Raw genomic sequence first — 13,859 nt, forward strand, 5'->3', positions numbered from 1 at the left:
GAAACATTTGGCCTACATTTGGGAGCAATAAACCCAGTGCCTTGAACTTCTTTGTTTCAGACCTGGGGCGGGGGGGCTGGGAAGGTGGCTCGGTGGGAGAGCACTTGCCTTGCATGCATGAAGCCCTGGGTTCCATGCCTCAGCAGCACATAAGCAGAAAAGGCCAGAAGGGGCACTGTGGCTCAAGTGGTAGAGTGCTAGACTTGAGCTGAAGAGCTGAGGGACAGTGCCCAGGCCCAGAGTTCAGGCCCCACTACCGACAAAAAAAAAAAAAAAGTAAGAAAAAAGAAAACAGACTTTCTGTGTGAAAGTCCCTTTCAGAGTCTTGTCAGGCTGGAGTGCGTTCACCATAGGGCAGGTCATTCGTCACAGGACAGGTACGTTCACCATAGGGCAGGTGTGTTCGCGTAGGACAGGTACGGTGCGTTTGCCCGGGCTAGAGGGCGGCTAGGAGCAGATGGGGTGGTGTGGCAGGTGCACAGGAGGAGGGGAGCAGGTGCGGGCTGCGGACTTCAGAGAGCACCCCTTTCAAACAGTGGTGCGCTCAGTGCCCTTCACCCTGGGCCCCCAACCCGGCCCAGTCACCAGCGTGGCACATTTATTAGAGTCCATGTGAGAGTGAAAACATGGTATTTGTCTTTGGAGCCTGACGCGTCTCACTCAACATGATGAACTGAAAATGATCCCATTCTTGTTTATGGCTGGGTGTGCTCCATTTATATGTGTACCACGTGTTCCACATCCACACCTCAGTTGCTGGGCATCCTGGCTGCTTTCCCAGCGTGGCCCTAAATCACGGGTATGCAGGTGTGTCTCGTAGGTGGATTCTGATGTGTGTCTGAGTGTGGCACGGTGGGCCTGTAAGGTGTCTGGCTTTTGTTGTGACTTCCGCAGCCGCTGCCCTGGCTCCCTTCCCACAATGGTGGAAAGGCTGCTTCCGGAGCACGCCGCCGCTTCTCCAAGCACAGCATCCCCTGTTCCCAGGCAGGTCACACGGGTTAAGAGGTTTCTGAAGAGCCCGTGTGCTGGTTAGGGCAGGACCCAGCATGGGTGAGCCTTCAGAGCTGGCAGGCAGTCCTGCTGCGCAGCCAGGGCGAGAAGACCACAGCGTCACTCACGAGGGTTTTCACTCACTGGTTGCAGGCTTCCCACCCGGAAATTCTGGTCCTCGGCATCCGGGCCTGGCCCCCTCGGCCCCAGGGTTTGGGGTCCTGAGGAGTTAGGGTGTTCACGACATTGTGTGTGATGGCATGGGACGGGGCCACGCTGGAGAGCCGAGGCCGGTGCCTCCGCCGGCCCAGGCCGTCAGCAGAGACGCTGCAGATGGTGCTGGGCTTTGGAAGGAGGCAACAGGCAGTGAGCGAGTGTTTCAGAACCGAGCAGCGTGTCTCAGGTGCCACAAGCCCCGCGTGGTGCCAGCTTGCACCTGTCCTGTGGTTCTCCCTGGGACCCACTGCCTCCCTGGCTGCAGGGGAGTTTTGAGGTGTGGGTGCAGCCTCCCCGTTCCCTGGGGTCTGGCGCATGTGTGGGGAAGATGGCAGGAGTAATGAGGAAGGAGGAGGGGCAGCACCGCCCCCAGGCCCTCGGCAGTGTTTCCACATGTGGTTGTAGGGATGACCTCTGGGGTGGGAAACGTCCCTACCCCACAGCCACAACCCACCCGTCTGAAGAACTCGTGGGAGACCGAGGCAGAGTATTAAGGCTGTCTGGTGGAACACAGTTCAAGACTGAATAGCAACCTGTCATTGGATTGATTTGGACACTTGGGCAGGACCTCAGGCACGATGGACTACACATTCTCCCGAGAGGGCACTGGAGGTGACTCGCTGACCCCCACTGAGTCTGCTGCCCCTTCTGGAACTAGAGGCAGCGCATTTCAGACTTCCTCTGGAGCTGGGCACCAAGGCCAAAGCCAGGGGATCCTGAGTCCAGGCCTCCAAAAACCAGTGACGATACCATCAGCACACAGCTTTGTTCACAGCCAGGGACAGCGAGGCCTGGCCAGCAAGGGCTAACAGGGCTCTCGTGGTGACAAGTTCTCTCTCTCTCTCTCTCTCTCTCTCTCTCTCTCTCCCCCTCTCCCCCTCTCCCCCCCCCTCTCCCCCTCTCCCCCTCTCCCCCCCCCCCTCTCTCCCTACCTCAGTTAGTGACAGGAGTGTGGGAAGGAAGATACAACTTCTTCTGCCAAGGCACCCGCAGTGCCGGTGAATCCGACATGAAGGTACGTCTCCTCCTTAAAAGGTGTCTATTGGAGTGGGGTTGGGTTTTGATTTTTGGTTTTAGAAAAGAAATTACATAAAAGACCAAATAGAACATAACCTCTCCACCCAGCTAGTCCCTGACAGAGTCTATCTATATTCATAAGATAGGAAAGTGTTATATAAGTATGAAAGAGGAAACAGGCTTCCCACTATGGGAAGCCAGGAGGCTGAGATCTGAGGATCACAGTTCAAAGCCAGCCCAGGCAGGAACACCTGTGAGACTCTTATTTCCAATGTACCACCAGAAAACTGGAAGTGGTGCTGTGGTTCAAGTGGCAGAGCGCTTGCCTTGAGCTGAAGAGCTCGGGGACAGCACCCAGGCCCAGAGTTCAGGCCCCATGAAAATAATAATTCCAGGGAATGTATTTATATAAATAAGACCATAAGAGCTTAAAGCACTCATGCACATGCCCCTTGAATGAATGTGTTAGAGGTGGAATCTGACCTCTGCTGAGAGGCCGGGGGTTCGGTTCACTGAGGGGAGCCTTGAGCTTGTCTGGGTTGGTGCTGGACTCTGACTGTCCTCTGACCCCGCCTGTGCTCCTAGATCATCCGTGTGCTCTGGTGGTACTACTTCTCCAAGCTCATAGAATTCATGGACACCTTCTTCTTCATCCTGCGCAAGAACAACCACCAGATCACCGTGCTGCACGTCTACCACCACGCCTCCATGCTCAACATCTGGTGGTTCGTGATGAACTGGGTCCCCTGTGGTCACTGTAAGTGTCGCTGTGGGCAGGGTGTGGGCACAAGGCTCTCCCAAGAGGTGCTGTTTCTGTGGCTTTCCAGGTTGAGCCCCATTTGCTTTGGTGGTACTGGTGTGGCCCACGTGTGGCCAGTGCCCAGCCTGATGGGGCCCAATGCAGGCCATGCGGCCTGGCCCATACTGAGAAATAGCAGTGACGCGCCAGGCGGCAGGCGTGGCTGGGGGTGAGGTGGTTCTAGCGGCACGTGCTGACCCGTCCTGCTGCTCCTCGCCCTGGTGGCGTGAGATATAAGGAGGATTATGATGCGCTCACGTCTCCAAGGTCAGGTCTGATGTTTGGATCTCTTATGGTTCAGAGTCTGATCGCTTTAGGTTCAGATTGACGTTTGAGCCGTGTCGCCACACTGAACAGTCCACTGAGAACCTTGGCTGTTTTCTTCCTGGGATGACTGATTTCACTCAGTCTGCCCAGGTCCACAGCCATGAGAGGATAGGGGAAAGTCCATCGGGTGTGAGGGGGGGTGGAGACCCTGGGGCGGTGGGTCTCCCTCCCCCCCTGCCCCGCACACGCCCCCCCCCCCCCCCCGCATGCACCCCCCGGTTCCCTCACTGGTCATGGCTGTGACTGCCCTGGCCAGAAGGAGGAGGCTCAGTCCATGAGTAGCCAAGACGGGTTCAGGGCCACTGGCAGCAATAGCAACTCCTGCAGCCTGTGTGTGAGCTGCATTCAGAAAGGCCAGCAGCCTGGCGGCTGTGTTTACTGGGGAGGGCAGAGAAGTGGTGCAAAGCTAGAGGTCCTCCTGAAATCCGTCACGGAGAGGTGGGCCGGACTCTGGGCTCTGTGATTAATAAAAGCCATGGTGTCAGTACTGCAGCTAGAGAGCACCAGAAGGCACTCTCCCAGTGCCCACACCGCACCCACTGCGGGAGCCAGGCGCCAGCTCCCAGCCCATCGCTGATGGCTGCCCCTGCCTTCAGACCAGCATCTCTGCCCCCCACACACACCCGCCGCCTTCAGACTAGCACATCCGGCAGCTGGGCGTGGAAGGCAAAGCCCTGGCTTGGGAGGTGGGACAGTCTGGGAGCCAAGGCCGAGGGTGCTGGAGTGGCCTGGTGAAGTGGTCCTTAGACAGCCACGCAGTGCACGCAGCAGGCAGGTTTGCATCGCTCTGGATTATCCCTCGCAGCAAACCCTAACACATCTTCCTCCCACGTCCTCGCCGTTGCCCAGCTTACTTCGGTGCCACGCTTAACAGCTTCATCCACGTGCTCATGTACTCGTACTACGGCCTGTCCTCCGTGCCCTCCATGCGCCCTTACCTCTGGTGGAAGAAGTACATCACGCAGGGGCAGCTGGTGAGTGTCTGGGGCTCCCGCCTTGGTGGGACCTGTGTCCCTCTGCATCAGCCCCCGCGGACGCCACGAGCTCCTGGCAGCAGGCAGCCATCAGTGGGGGCTATGCCTTGGGGTTGGCCTGGTGTCCCGGGCTTTGCTCCGAGCATGTCCACACATAGCACCTGAGTGTGCTGAGCCCGGATCCACACCCCTGTGTGTGCGTGTGTGCTCTGGCCACGAGTCCAGGATCCAGTGGGAGGCCGTGTCCCCAGCAGTGTTGGTGAGCAGTGAGGCTGGTGAGGGTGCTGCTGAGCCGGTGCCGGCAGCCCCGCCCCCCGTGGCTGGAGCACCTGCTGGTGAGCAGAGCTTGGTCGAGGTCTGCCGAGCCGGGCACAGGCCGGCGCTGGGGTCCGTCCCTCTTGTCGCCTCAGTGTCGGTAGACCTCAGGCTCCCGGGCTGTGACTGTAACAACAGCTGTGGACATTGAGCCAGTGTCCGCACTTGGTGGAGCAAGGGTTTTGCGTGGGTTGTTCAGGAGCCTGATTTCACACGCAGGTGGAACCTTGAGAAACAGCCCCCATCTGGCTGCTGGAGTGTGGCCAGAGGTCCTCCCCCCTCCCCCTTCTTCAAGGCCACATAGACAGTCCTTCCTGGTCAGTACTTGAAAATGACACTGCGAAAGCCTTCCGCATGAGGGTCGTGTCATTATTGCGTCTGCAGCCGCCGCAGGCGCAGCCCAGAGCGGAGCCACGCTCCTTCCCTCAGCGCTGACGCGCGGAGCTGAGCTCGGCCGCGTCCGCCTCTCCAGGTGCAGTTTGTGCTGACCATCATCCAGACGAGCTGCGGGGTGCTGTGGCGGTGCTCCTTCCCGCTTGGCTGGCTCTACTTCCAGATCGGGTACATGATCTCCCTGATTGCGCTCTTCACCAACTTCTACATCCAGGTAAATCACGCCCTTCCCTCTCCCCTGCGCCGGCCGGTGCTGCCGGGGAGAACACGACTCGAGGGGACGCAGAGCCGCGCTCTTGCTCTTGCTTTCTTCCTCCCCTGACCTGTGGCCCGGCTTCCGCCCTGCTGCCCTGCCCATGGCTCGCGTGTGACTTCGTCCTGTTCTCTCTCGTGTGCCTCGCGGCTCTGGCTGTGGAGATGGGCGTGTGCACACGGGCCGCGTGCGGGGTGCATGCAGAGGCCTGTCCCGGCAGCCTGGCTCGTGGCGGCACACCTGCGGGCTGTGCCTGTGGCCCTGGGGTGGCAGCGCCTTGTTGGCTAGCTGCCCACCGTGTGGGGGACACGGGACACTGGGTCCCGGGGAGCGCCCCAGTGTGCCCCTGGGCATCTTTTCTCCTTTTTTTTTTTTCTGCCAGTCCTGGGGATTGAACTCTGGGCCTGAGCATTGTCTCTGAGCTTCTTTTGCTCTAGCCAAGCACTCTACCACTGGAACCACAGCTTTCTTGAGTAGCTTATTGGAGGGAAGAGTCTCATGGACTTTGCTGTCCTGGCTGGCTTCAAACCGCTATCCTCAGATCTCAGCCTCCTGAGTAGCTGGGGTTGCAGGCATGAGCCACTGGCTCCCGGCATCACATTTGTATTCTGTGGGACTCACAAGCAGCCAGCCCACAGGGCCCTGTCCCCCTCCACATGGGCAGAGCAGAGTGGACAGACGGGAATATTCCTGAAGTGTTTGCAGTGGTCAGCTTGGCACGGCCCCTGTGGTGACGGAGAACTCAGGCTGCTGAAGCGAGTGCGCAAAGCCAGACACTCCTTGGCCCCGGAGCCCTGCTGCTGTTCTGTTTTTTTGTTTTGGGTTTTTTTGGTCCGGTCGTGGGACCTGAACTCTGGGCCTGGGCGCTGTCCCTCAGCTCTTCAGCTCAAGGCTAGCGCTCTACCACTTGAGCCACAGTGCCACTTCCGGCTTTTTTCTTTTTGCTTATGTGGTGCTGAGGAATCGAACCCAGGGCCTCATGCATGCAAGGCAAGCGCTCTACCAGTGAGCCACCTTCCCAGCCCCTGCTGTTTTGTTTTTGTTAGTTGTGGGGCTTGAGCTCTGGGCCTGGGTGCTGTCCCTCAGCTCTTCAGCTCAGGTGAGCACTGCTGCTTGAGCCACAGTTCTGCTTCCCCAGCTTCTTGATAGTTATTGATCTAAAGGGGTAGGTCTGGCTAGGGCTGTGCTCACCATTCAGTGCTCCGGTCCTCTGGGGACGGGTGGCTGGAGCCCCTGTGGTTCACCTGTTCTTGTGCATTTCAGACTTACAACAAGAAGGGGGCCTCTCGGAGGAAAGACTACCTGAAAGACCACCAGAACGGGTCCGTGACTGCTGTGAACGGGCACGCCAGCAGCTTCTCCCCCCTAGACAGCAGTGCCAAGCCCCGGAAGCTGCGGAAGGATTGAAGCGGCCACGCCCACAGCCAGACACACGTGTGACTGTAAGCACAGTAGAGTCGCGCCCTGACACCCGCTGACAGCGACAGCCACTGCGACTTGGGCCTGCAGTAGTCGATTCGTGTAGGACCTTTTTCATCCATTCCAAACCCCTAGAGTTCCTCTGCAGATTACACAAGTAGGCATCAGATCCCGCACATTTCCAGGACCTCACTGACCCCGCCCGCCCGCCCGCACTAGACTGTGGAAGGGAATTACTGTAGTGTATGACACTGCTGTTGCCTTATTAGTTATAACATGATAGGTGCTGAATTGTGGTTCACAATTTAAAAACACTGTAATCCAAACTTTTTTTTTTAAACTGTTGATCATGCATGTGATTGTAAATGTAAATTTGTATAATGTCCTTACAGTAGAGAAACACACATGCCTTACAATTTAAAAAGCAGGGCCCAAAGCTTACTAGTTCCAATTAGGATAGGTTTCAAGTTTGTATTCATTTGTAATAGCTCTGTTCAGAAAAAAAGAAATCACAGACCGTGACGGTAGGAAGCCGGTGTGCGCCAGTAACTCTGGTTTCTTGTGGATGTGTCAGCAGGAACGGCGCCTTCAGTTTTGTGATCCGAGCTTTCAGTCAAGCAGGCTCAACCTTGGTGGAACAGTTGGTTTAACTTTTTAACAGATGTTATTTTTTTATTTTGAGTGCCACTATTGATAATGCAAGAGAGCGGGGAAGGGCGCTGCGGAGCCGTCTCGATGAACCTTAAATATAGAGTCTTTGTCCTCAAGATCCTAGAACGCGTGTAGGGCAAGCAGGCCATTTTTAATTTCTGAAGCACTGAGTGTTTTTAATGCAGGGAACAAAAATCCACGTTTGCTTTGCGGTGCGGGAGAGGAGGTGACCTTCCCAGGACCAGGGCGCATTTCTGGTTTGGCAGACGCCGCAGGTGAGCGGAGGGAGCTTGAAGGCCAGACTCCACATCTGCAATCGTGTCTGTACCGGTCTGACCCAGACTGCCTTTGCAATGTGCCTGGTCCCCTAAAAATTGATTAATAAGGGAGGGAAAAGAACCTTTAAAAACATGGGGTCAAATTAAGCAGATAGGAGCAGCATACGCACAGCTGATTGGACAGCAATTTCTCGTTGAGCATAAATCTGCCATCTCCACCACTTCTTCCGCTTACGATCTGAAGATTCGTGGGACCACTTGTTCAAACATTGTGACCGCTGGTCATAAAGACCATTGTGTGCGCTGTTAACGTGCTGACCGCCCTGTCCCTTCTGCATTGGAAACAGCTCATTGAACCACTTGCGACGCATAGAGATGGTCATTGACAACATATAAACTAACTGTGGGTTTGATGTTGATGTAACTGTGAGTTTACGTGCTTTCATTTTGCACATTGCTGCCCGGGGAGCTGCGGCTCGGTGAGTGTGAGGTTTTCTGCGGGAGGGGTCGGGCGTCTGCTTCCATCTGCCAGAGCGCGTCCCGTTGTCCAGTTGTGAGTGTGGCTTCAGTCGTGGGCACTCAGCTTGAGATGTCTTTGCCCCGGTGCAGGGACTCCAACGCCCACTGGTGTGCTGCGAAGTGTGCTAGCTCGTCTGGAGACACACACTGTTACGTGATGTCTGAACGTTAATCATTAAAACACTTTTGATTACCAGTGCTTGTGCTGGATGTCGTTGCTGAGCTGCCAGCGCCGAAGGGCAGGAGGATGGGAGGTCCGGCCCGTCAGTCCCTAAGGCCCCTTCCACCCACCACTTCAGGCTTCCGGCCCAGGTCCCGGCCCAGAGAGCTCTCCTCCTCCCTCCTGAGGGTCCCCATCACACGCTGTTCCTTTCCTGGGTCTAGACTTCACACCTGCACGTTTTCCTGTTGGGGCCAGATGGGAACCCATGGGGGCTTGGTGAGCCTTGTGTCCTCCAGTGAAAGCAGTCAGCCATGCCGCTGGGCAGTACGCAGACGGTGGCGTCTGCATAGGCCAGGACGAAAGCCTGTGGCCCCAGGTTACCAACCTCTGCTCGGAGGAGGAGCCCCTCCCAGCTCCCGGAGCTCCAGAGCTCTTCTGTGTGAGACCCTGGACCCCCGTTTCCCCTGTCCAATGGAACCCGCCGCCAGCGCCTGCCTGCAGAGGGCCGGGCAGCTCTGTAAGTCCACAGAAGATGGAAAAAGAGTAAGAATTCAGAGCAACAGGAGAGAAATCGCCTCTCTCCCCCACTGGAGCGAGTGGGCAGCAGGGCCACGCTGTCCCTGCACTGGCCCGTGCGCTCTCCCTCCTGGGCAGCAGCCTGGCCACTCACCGGGCAGGCCGGGGAGAGTCGCGTGGGATGCGTGGTTTGGGGGCACACGTGGCTGCTGGATTTTGGTCTTGAGCTGAGCGTGTAGCTCAGTGCTGGAGCTCTTGCCTGGTGTGTAAGAGGGGCCGAGTTTGATTCTCCGCAGGGAAGAAGAGAAGGCAATCTCGTTCAGCTCTAAGCTGCTGCTCTTGTATTTTCCCAGCTGGCGCTCTAGCAGGCCTGTCCGCATGGGAGGGAGTCATCTGGTTTGGTGCTCTGAACCAGACTTGGAGTCCAAGTGTTCACCGACCGTCCGCAGCCCTGATGTTCCTGGTCCCGAACCATTCAGTCCGCCATTCTGGAATTCCTGGGGTCTGCTGCCCTTTGGAAAGGGTAGCCTTCAGTTCGGTTTTCCCCAGGGTTCTGGCTGCAGTACCAGGGCTCCACAGCTTGTTTCAGAGCCCGAGGTGGCTTCCCAGGGGACTCGCGAGCACGCCCCTGCCTGCCTCCCCACGGCTCACGCTTCCAGTCCCAACCAGATCGTTCTGATCCGGAGAAGATTGTTCTCCCAGGGGAATTAGGAGCGTTGTACCACCACCCACTGCGCTTGCTCCAAACATGGGTCTAACACCCGTGTTCCTTGTCCTCATGAGTCTTGTGCACGGTGTATGAATGAGTGGCACAGAGTAGTGGGTGTTGGAAGGAGCCCTCCCCTGTGTCATTTCTCGGGCCTGTCTCCCATTTCCGCGGGGTTTGTGACTCCCGCCTGCAGGGGGCAGGTTTCCTGGCCGTGGGTACCGTGGTCCCTGCTGCGTCTGGACCTGGCTCCATGCAAAGCCTGCCCGGGGCCGCTGAGAACAGACCGTGTCGTGTGGTGGTGGCAGATGTGCGGTGTTTTCCCAAGTTGCTAGTTAACAGGAAGGAGGTGTATCCACACGGACTGATGCTACATCAGATTTCAAATTCTGTTGCTTAGCATGACTTGGTTCCATCCACCGTCCTTAGGCGAAGGTCGGTTAATACAAACATACAATAAGGGAACTCTGATTTCTCACATACACAAAAATAGTGATTTAGATATCTTGATTCTGTGGGTCACAAAATATTAAGAGAATTTTCTATTAGAGTGCATGGTCACTCTAAAGCCCTTGTACTAACTAACACGTGATTCTGACAAAACCCAACTTGGCTATGAGGTGGTGCATCTGTAAGTGAAAGGTGTTTTGAGGAAGGATCTTCCTTCCTAACCTGGGCTGACCTTGAACTCAGAACCTCACACCACCTGCATGCTGCAGTTACACACACACACACACACACAGGTGCCAGGCAGCAATTTTTTTTGCCTTCTCCCACCCCTGCTTCCCCAGTGCTGAGGGTTGACGGGCCGGGTCTGGACGAGGCCAGTAAACAACCTACCACTTCAGCCACACTCCAGCACCTGGGTTTTGTGTTTGTTTTGAGCTAGTATTCCTGGAGTTCCTGGGCTGGGTTCCTATCTTCTGGCCTTTGCCTCTCCCAAGATTACAGCCATCCCCAGCCACTCCCAGCTACTGTTCAAATGAATAAAACTCTGAAGTGTTTAACTTGGTGCCTGGGGGGAAAACAGCCTTTTTGGCCAATTACATTTGCATTTCCATGCCTTCCTCACCTGGGGCGTGTGACCTTGTCAGCTGTCTAACCTGCCGTTCAGCAAGGGTCTCTGGGATTGAAGATGGAAAGTGAAGATGGGTCACACCTTCTCCAAGTCCACCCCGCCACCCCGAGACTGGCGGGCAGCCCACTGACTGCGTGTTTCCAGTCCACCTCAGACACCAGTGGGGCCGACACCTGAAGTGTCAGAGCTCCTCGCGGGCCAGGATGAGAGGTTGTACCCAGAAGTCACAGCTACATGCTTCTGTTACTAGGAAACAATGTGATCATCGCTGGGGTCAGGACCAGTGAGAGGCTACAGAGTGAGTGAGATCACTTCCCCGGGCTCCTGCTACCCTCTGCTTCGGGCCTTCTAGTGAAGTGATTCTCCGATTCTCCACGTGCTTGGCCTACACAGCCTCCTGGGGCTGGCCCCGACCCCTCAGAGCTGCCGCCGCCTCCCTCCCCTGCGCCCCTCACCCACTGTCCAGCCATGGCGCTGGCTGCTGGTCCAGGAGAACCACATCGGTCTTCAGGAACTTTGTCCTGCTGGCCCTGCCCCTGTACTTGAAGGTCAGTGTCCTGAGAAACCAGGAGGCTAGGGTTGGGAGCATTGTGGTTCAAGGCAGAAAAGCCTGCAAGAAGCTGAGCATGGTGTATGCCCTGTCATGCCAGCTACCAAGGAAGTGAGAAATAGGGTTACAGTCCAGGCATTGGCCCCAGGGGGAAAAGTGAGACTATCTCAAAATAGGTAGCGCAAAACATGCTGGAGGCCTGGCTCAGCTGTAGAGTGCCTGTCTAGGCCTAGAATTCATATATGCGTGTATATGTGTGTATATATGTGTGTGTGCATATGTATGTATCATGTATAATGCAGTATGTAGCAGCAATTAATTATATCTGGGTGAGAAGATAAGGGACTATTATTTCACCTTCGTAAACTTTCTCGTGGTTTCTGCCATGATGTACTAGAGTATCTTGATCTGTGGGAAGTGAATCAATGCTTCCGAAATGAACACTTGTCCGAGAATGAGAGGTCCAAGAGGTCTGTCCCTGTGGCCACTGCCCTTGGTTCCTAGAGCACGGCCTCCTAGCGGATTCTCCAGCTGAGCATGGCCGCTGAGCGGATGATGGCTGGTGCCTTAGAGCAGCACACAGCCCAGCACCGCGTTGTGGCCCTGCCACTTCCTGCTCCTGGAGCTCAGAGCCCATGTCCCGATCATTAAAGCTCTGAGCGGCCCTCTTCTGAGAACTCACAAAATGATGACTCAGAAAAATACAGAACAAGAAAGCAAAGGGTGGCCAAGGCAAGGGAGGGCCACGCTCCGGAATGCAGGCAAGACTTCTTTGGGGGAAAGTCTTACACTGAAAGGCCAGAGAGGCTGGATCAAAAGCCAAATCCTGAGCTTGACGCTGGTGGCTCCCGCCTGTCATCCTAGCTACTCAGGAGGCTGAGATCTGAGGATGGCGGTTCAAAACCAGCCCAGGGAAGGAAAGTCTGTAAGATTCTTATCTCCAATAAAAGCCACCAGAAAACCAGAAGTGGTGCTGTGGCTCAAGTGGTAGAGCGCTAGCCTTGAGCTGAAGAGCTGAAAGACAGCAGCAGCACCCAAGCCCAGAGTTCAAGTCCCACGACTGACCCCGCCCTCCAAAAAAAAAAAAATGTTAAATCCCTGTGAGGAGCAGCAGCTGGCTTCAGCCACCGCGGCGGCACAGAAGTCCTCCAGGGCCTGAGGCTGGGGTGCAAGTCTGCACAGCTCAAATGTGGGAGTCTGGGCCTTAGCTGCTTGCTTTGTCTGCTGTGCCCTCTGGAAGGGTCTGTTCCCACAGCCTGGCCCCAAAGGAACTTCTTCCTGGAGGGCTTCCCGCTCACCTGGCTCTGCCATGGGAGGCGCAGGCTTCAGCTCTGCCACCAGCGCTGCCAGCCTCCAGGCAAGCCACAGGCCCGGCACCGGCAGCGTTCTGTCCTGCTCTGTCCCCAGCCTCCCTCACCTGCGCTGCATGCTTCTCCGTGACTTGTACAAAACTTGTTTGAGCAATCATTCACCCACTAGTAGGATTTATGGTGAGCTCCTTTCTTGGGTTTTGGTGACCAGTGCTGGTAAAGTGAGATTCAATGAGGAAGAGAGGGACCGGAGAGGAGGAGAGTCCGCTGATTTGGAGCGATGCCACTCACCAGCCGTGATAGCCAGCCCAGGCGGCTTTGGGACGCGCAGGACCGCTGGAGTGCGTGCGGAGATGAATACCTGGCAGTGCCGGAAGGTGGAAGGCTGGGGAGGGGCTGGAGTGGCCGCGCACCTGCGCATTGTGTTTATTTATATGTTATACATGAGTGTGTGCGTGTGTGTAATACAGCACCAGCTCTTCTGCCTGCTCTACTTGCTCAGAGTACATGATAGCCATGATATTATTTGTTCATGGTGAGCCAGGCTTACCAGCCCAGAGAAATTTCAGACAGACACCCTGTTTCTTTAGTCCCAGCTATTTCTTTGATACCTAAGCATATTAAATACAATTCCATATGGGTAGAAGGATGCTGGATGGGTGAAGGTATAGAGGGTCTAATTGTGGATGGATGGGTGGATGGGTGGTTGGGTGAATGGGTGGGTGGGTAAGTGGATGGATGGATGGATGGTAGATGGTGGGTATGCGTGGATGGATGGGTGGGTGGGTGAATGGGTGGGTGGGTAAGTGGATGGATGGATGGATGGTAGATGGTGGGTATGTGTGGACGGATGGGTGGGTGGGTGAATGGGGGTGGGTGGGTAAGTGGATGGATGGATGGATGGTAGATGGTGGGTATGCGTGGATGGATGGGTGGGTGGGTGGGTGGGTAAGTGGATGGATGGATGGATGGTAGAGGGTGAGTATGCGTGGACGGATGGGTGGGTGGGTGAATGGGGGGGGTGGGTAAGTGGATGGATGGATGGATGGTAGAGGGTGGGTATGCGTGGATGGATGGGTGGGTGGGTGAATGGGGGGGTAAGTGGATGGATGGATGGATGGTAGAGGGTGGGTATGCATGGGTACGTGGCTGGATGGATAGTGGATGGGTGGATGGATGGACAGATGCTGAATCTCACTTGCGGAGAAGTGCATGAACTTTTTCTCTGCGGTTTTCTTCCCTTTGTCTTTTTATCTTCTGCTGTCTTCTTTATTGTCCCTGAATATGTTACTGCCATCTTCCTTTCCTTTGTGAAAATATCTGTCCTGCCCCTGGCCTTCCGGCTCACCAAGCAAGCCTAACCACCCGGAGCAAGTGCTGCCTCG

The 13,859-nt window shown here is 56.0% G+C and overlaps 1 protein-coding gene across 2 annotated transcripts in view; it reads left to right on the forward strand.

Annotated features, from left to right (window-relative positions):
• Elovl5 (ELOVL fatty acid elongase 5) overlaps window positions 1-8,347 on the forward strand; it is a 44,847-nt gene extending 36,500 nt beyond the window's left edge. The window contains exons 4-8 of one of the 2 annotated variants that reach the window (XM_042671924.1): window positions 2,144-2,221; window positions 2,809-2,980; window positions 4,199-4,323; window positions 5,111-5,245; window positions 6,548-8,347. In XM_042671924.1, coding sequence (XP_042527858.1) covers window positions 2,144-2,221; window positions 2,809-2,980; window positions 4,199-4,323; window positions 5,111-5,245; window positions 6,548-6,691 — 654 coding nt within the window. In that variant the 3' untranslated portion in view covers window positions 6,692-8,347. The remainder of the gene's footprint in view (window positions 1-2,143; window positions 2,222-2,808; window positions 2,981-4,198; window positions 4,324-5,110; window positions 5,246-6,547) is intronic. The other variant, XM_042671925.1, reaches the window with a different exon arrangement.
• Window positions 8,348-13,859: the final 5,512 nt, after the last annotated feature.

The sequence above is a fragment of the Dipodomys spectabilis genome, unplaced genomic scaffold (assembly GCF_019054845.1).
Source record: "Dipodomys spectabilis isolate Male_0828 unplaced genomic scaffold, ASM1905484v1 ptg000669l, whole genome shotgun sequence".
Lineage (NCBI taxonomy): Eukaryota > Metazoa > Chordata > Mammalia > Rodentia > Heteromyidae > Dipodomys > Dipodomys spectabilis.